The 5164-nt window shown below is 23.6% G+C and overlaps 2 protein-coding genes across 2 annotated transcripts in view; one reads left to right on the forward strand and one right to left on the reverse strand.

The window, feature by feature from the left end:
* Phum_PHUM348280 (origin recognition complex subunit, putative) overlaps positions 1-337 on the reverse strand; it is a gene marked incomplete at both ends in the record, with an annotated part of 1605 nt that extends 1268 nt beyond the window's left edge. The window contains one exon of the mRNA XM_002427800.1: positions 112-337. Coding sequence (XP_002427845.1) covers positions 112-337 — 226 coding nt within the window. The remainder of the gene's footprint in view (positions 1-111) is intronic.
* Positions 338-1140: 803 nt separating this feature from the next.
* Positions 1141-1830, forward strand: Phum_PHUM348390 (Basic FGF-repressed Zic-binding protein, putative; the record flags this gene model as incomplete). Its single annotated transcript, XM_002427801.1, has 4 exons — positions 1141-1200; positions 1281-1433; positions 1526-1663; positions 1741-1830. 4 exons carry the CDS (start codon positions 1141-1143, stop codon positions 1828-1830), a joined length of 441 nt encoding a protein of 146 aa, XP_002427846.1.
* Between the last annotated feature and the right edge of the window lie 3334 nt (positions 1831-5164).

Genomic DNA, 5164 nt, shown 5'->3' on the forward strand with positions numbered 1-5164 from the left:
AATTATTAATTATTAATGGCACAGAATAATTTTAATTTAACCGTTGATATTATATTAGAAAGTAATATTGTTTTTTTTTTGTTTATTTTTATTATATTTAAAAAAAAAAACTAACCGTTGTTTTTCCACTCCCAGGAGAACCACATATTATAACCGAATTACTTTCCCCGAGTTCAATTGATTTTTGAATAATATCCATTATCTGTTTCTTTTGAGGCCATATCTTTTCAAAATACTCAAAAGAATTATTAATTTTTTTCCTAATATAATTTCGTATTTCATTGAAAATTTCCGTATCCCTTATGTTGACATTATTTTCAGTCTCAGATGAAGACATTTTTAACCGGAATTGATAAAAAAAGCTATTTAGATGTAATTATAAAATTTAAATTCATAAATTCATTTTTACTATTGCAAGTACTGTAATAAATAAAGTATTTATAAAATATGATCAAATACAGTTGTCGGTGATAATTTTTTATATTTTGATTAGTTTCTAATTGCGAAAAAACAATTTTACCGCTAAAAATTTATGAATTTTTTATTAATAAAATCTTCGGGCACGAATGTTTTCACAACAACGATTTTAGTCATAGAGAAAATAAAACTAAAATTTTTAATTTTAAAAATTTAAAAAAAAAAAAAAAAAAAAAAACGTTATTATAATTAACATACAGTAATTTTAAAACTAAAAAATAATTCAGAATAAATAAAAACTATATCAATATTAATCGAATAATATCATAATCAAATAAATTATATATTTTCAATGAAAAATTTTTCACCATAATGAATTTGGTTACAAAAAATTATTTTTATTCTAATTTATCAATAAAATACTTTAATTGTTTTTGCTCATCAAAAATTCTTTTAAATTCTGTCAGACCATTTATAACACAGTGTACTATAAATCCGTTAAATAAAAGTATAATTCAAAAAAAATGTAGAAAAATCACAACAAACTCATTCGAATCCAGAAAATATATAAGCCTTGGTATCAATTTGGAGTATAAATATAAAATTTTAAATTTTTTAAAGAAATTTAATATTTCATACAATGCTAAACAATTAAAAACAGGATACATTTGGTATTTAACAATTGATGGAATTAATGTTACAAAGTTTATAACTGCATTCGAAATGCCTGACACATTTTATTCATGGTTTAAAGTTACTGAACTTCATGTATGGATGCTGTTGGTAAGAATTTATGTCGAACCCTCATTTTAATATTTAACACTGATATTACTACAAATTGCATGTTTTTTTTTTTTTTTTAGGTACGATTACATCAAGATGGACCTGAGAGTAAAAAAATTAGACAGTCATTAATAAATGCAATGTGGGAAGATGCATTAAAACGTTCTAAAACTTTAGCTCCTGGAAATAAAAATAATCGTGAGGATTTCAAATTTCTTTTAAATAGTTTTAGTGTTGGTATTAAAAATTTTTTGTTAAATTGTAGTTATTCACTGCAAAAGAAGATGACAATTATGTTTAATAATTTTTATTTTTTCTTATCCAGACAATATTATTTGCCTATGATGAAGGTTTATTAACTAATGATAAAGTATTTTCTAATGCACTTTGGTATTATTTTTTCGGAGAAAAATGTGATGATCCCAGAAAGATAGAGGCACTTATAAGATACATCAGAAGTCAGGTATAATAATCAAATGATTTAATAAATAAAAGAAAAAAAATTATGAAAATTATTTATGTTTAAATTTCTTTTTATAGATTGCGCATTTAAATGAAATACAAACGAAAAACATTAAAGATGAAAATATTACTACAAAAATTTGGAATTCTGTCACTCTTAAAACCTAAATAAAGACACAAATACTTATAAAACTTGTATTTTTTTTTAATTTTAATAAAAAATTATTTACAACTTTTTAAATTACACAATTCTGACATTATAAGTACAGAATCAAAATGTTTCAAAATGTAGTAAAAAAAATTACAGCTCATTAATTTTTACAGTTTTTAAAATAATATAAGTGTGTTATATTATAAACCTATAGTTACCAAAGGTAGATTTTTTTTTTTTTTTTCAAATTCAAAAATCTTTTTTGAAATCCAATTATATGATCTCCTTAAATGTGAATTATCAAATTATCGATTATTCTCTTCAAGAGCAATTTTTAAAACATTAAGTTTTATAAATCGTATAAAGAATGGCAAATATTTATTACAAATCGGTTTTGAACAGTTTGATATCATTATGTGGTTATTTATTTTATTTTTTCTAAAATAATAATAATCTCTAGCTGTTGTTAAATTTGATATTTTGTAATAAAAACAGAAATTAATCAATCAATCAATCAATTTTTTTTTTTTAATAAAACATATTTTTCATTAAATAATTAAAATTTTTATTATTATTATCCTTTTTTGGAAAAAAAAAATTTTTGAAAATAATGGATTATGTTATTTGAATAAGTTCAATTCAAAAAAAAAAAAAATTAAATAAACCAAACTTTAAACAATTTTGAATGAAAATAAAAATAAAAAAAATTTGTATCATTTAAAAAAAAAAAAAAAAGAAGAAGAATAAAAAGCAGGTATTACGAATGATTTGTTAAACGACGATAAATTATTAAATAAAATGTTAACAATTATATTCTAACAATTAAAGAAAAAAAAAAAAAAAAAGCAATGAAATCAAGTCAAGTACGATGATGCAGGTACTCAAGAGTCAACGTTTTCTTCTCCAGCATTTTTTTTGTACGATGAAATTCTTTAGTGTTTTCGGCGAGTAAACCTAACGGAGCGTTTGTTGAACTTTTATTATTTTTTTTTTTTAATTATAAATATGTTTTAATTTACTTATAAATTTTGTTTTTATTTATTTATATAAATAATTATACGTGTGTTTTATTGGGAGGGTTTATTTCGATAAAATATTTGAGTGAAACAAGAAAAAAAAAAAAAAGTAATAATAAAAATTTTTTTTTTTCTGAAATGGGTTTTTGAATATATATGTATATTGCGTTGACAATGTGGATTTGTGAATGTCACGTGACGCCATTTTCTCGTTTCGAATTCGGTTAAGAATTTTCGAGTGAATTTTTTTTTTCTTTTTGTCTTTTTTTTTTTTTTTGTTAAAATAAAACTCATTGATTTTAATGATATGGAAATAATAAAAGTTCATTACGGATTATTCAAAAATGTAAGTCTTATGTCAGGTAAATGAAAATATTACTTTCTTAACCTTATCTGGTTAGAAAAAAACTTTTTCCCCTCTCTTTTTACTTTTACTCTAAATCTTATTCAAAGTATATAAAAGTTTTTTTTTTTTATTTTTTATTTATTTTTGTGTGTGTAGAATGAAAATTTAGAAATTTTAATGCAAAATATTAAATTAATTTAATATTAAAACTTAGAATTTATTTTAAATTCTTTAAAAAATTTTTATTTAAGAGTAAAATAATAATAACATTATCGATAATGAACAATTTTTTAATGGGAGAAGGAGGAGGAGGAGGTTTAAGTTGGTGAAATGTCGGTTTGAAAAAGAAAGAAAAAAATAAAAATGCCATGGAAAAAAATCACTTAAGGTGATCATTTTCATCGAATGTTATCACTAGATCAGGGGCGTAGAAAGAAGCAAATTATTATAACATTGGCTTAAGGCATAAATAATTTTTTTTTTGAACGTTCAACAATGGCGTTTTTAGATGCAAACCAGTTTTCGGGAGCGGGAGGGATTTATCCCACGTGTAAAACGACTTGCTATAGGTTTTCGGTTGAAAAAGAAATCGTGAAGAAAATTTTTTTTATTACTTTAATTAAATTCATTTGAAAGCCTTAAGGGTTGACGGCGGTTGCAAGAGTTCAAGTCACCGGAAGAAATCATCCTTAGCACTACTACTACTACTACTATGACGACCACAAGTGTATAATAGAAAATGCCATAAAAATCGTTTTTTTTTTTTTTTTTTTTTTTTTTGGGATAAATTTTCAATGGTATTTTAAAATTAATGCTTTTACGAATAGTGCAAAGATCATTATGAAAGGATTATCATTAAATCTGGGCTTGATAGCCTGATAGACAGAAGTTTAAGAGCGCTTTAAGTTTTTCGACCTCTCGAAAAAACCTTTTAGTAGATTATTATTTAGATATTCTCTATTTATTATAAAATTATTTTGCCTCAGATAATTTTCTTACCTTCATAATCACAATCATTTAGTCATCCGTATCGATTATTATAATATATTATTATAATACGACAGCAACCTGTAGTCAACTTTATTATTGTTAATAAGTGTACCTCCTACCACCTTACACACACACACACACACACACAAACACATTTAAACCTTGCAATTTTTTTTTGATTCGGTTATGATAAGATGAAAAAATAAGGGAAAGGAGGTTAGGAATGGGGAGGGAGGTGGGGAAATATAATTTTTTTACATGAAGAGAATTAACTGTATCGGTTAATAATTATGGATTTCGTTTGGGAAAAAATTATTTAAATGAGTTTTAAAGATTTTAAACGATTTTTTTCCACAAAAAACGTTTTAAATAAACTAATTGAAGAATATATAAATATTTTTTTTTTCTCCTTGAGCTATCGAAGTAGTAAAATACGGCATAAACGCCCCCTCCTTCTCCCCCCCAAAAAAAATATGTTTCATATAAATCTACTCATTTTAGAGAATATTATTTTATTTTATTATTATTATTCTCGGTTTTTTTAAATAAAAATAAATTTCACACGCAGGTTTCTACTACTCATAGAATGGATGCTAAAATTTAAATGACATTTTTTATATAATTTTTTGGGTAAAATATGGGCCGTTTCACAAATGGCATCTTTTGTAAGATTTCTTTGGTGTTTTTGGCGATTGTGATAAGGCTTCTATTGTTCCCACGATAACCAGAATTATTTCCGTTTTAACTCTTTTTTCTTTTTTCGGTATAAATATTTTAATTAATTTATAACATTTTTCAAAATTGATTCTGACGATCACATCCGGTTTGTTCGATGGCATATTTCTCTCTGGGTGTGTGCTTGTCTAAACTCGCATTAATCCTTTTCAAATTTATTTTTGCGATAAGTTTTCCAACGAGGAAAGGATTCGAGTGTTATATTATAGACATTTTAAAATTATAAATTCAAAACTTTTTTTTCTTATCAAATTTTTAAAAAAA

Source organism: Pediculus humanus, genomic scaffold (assembly GCF_000006295.1).
Source record: "Pediculus humanus corporis 1103172107761 genomic scaffold, whole genome shotgun sequence".
Classification (NCBI taxonomy): Eukaryota; Metazoa; Arthropoda; class Insecta; order Psocodea; family Pediculidae; genus Pediculus; species Pediculus humanus.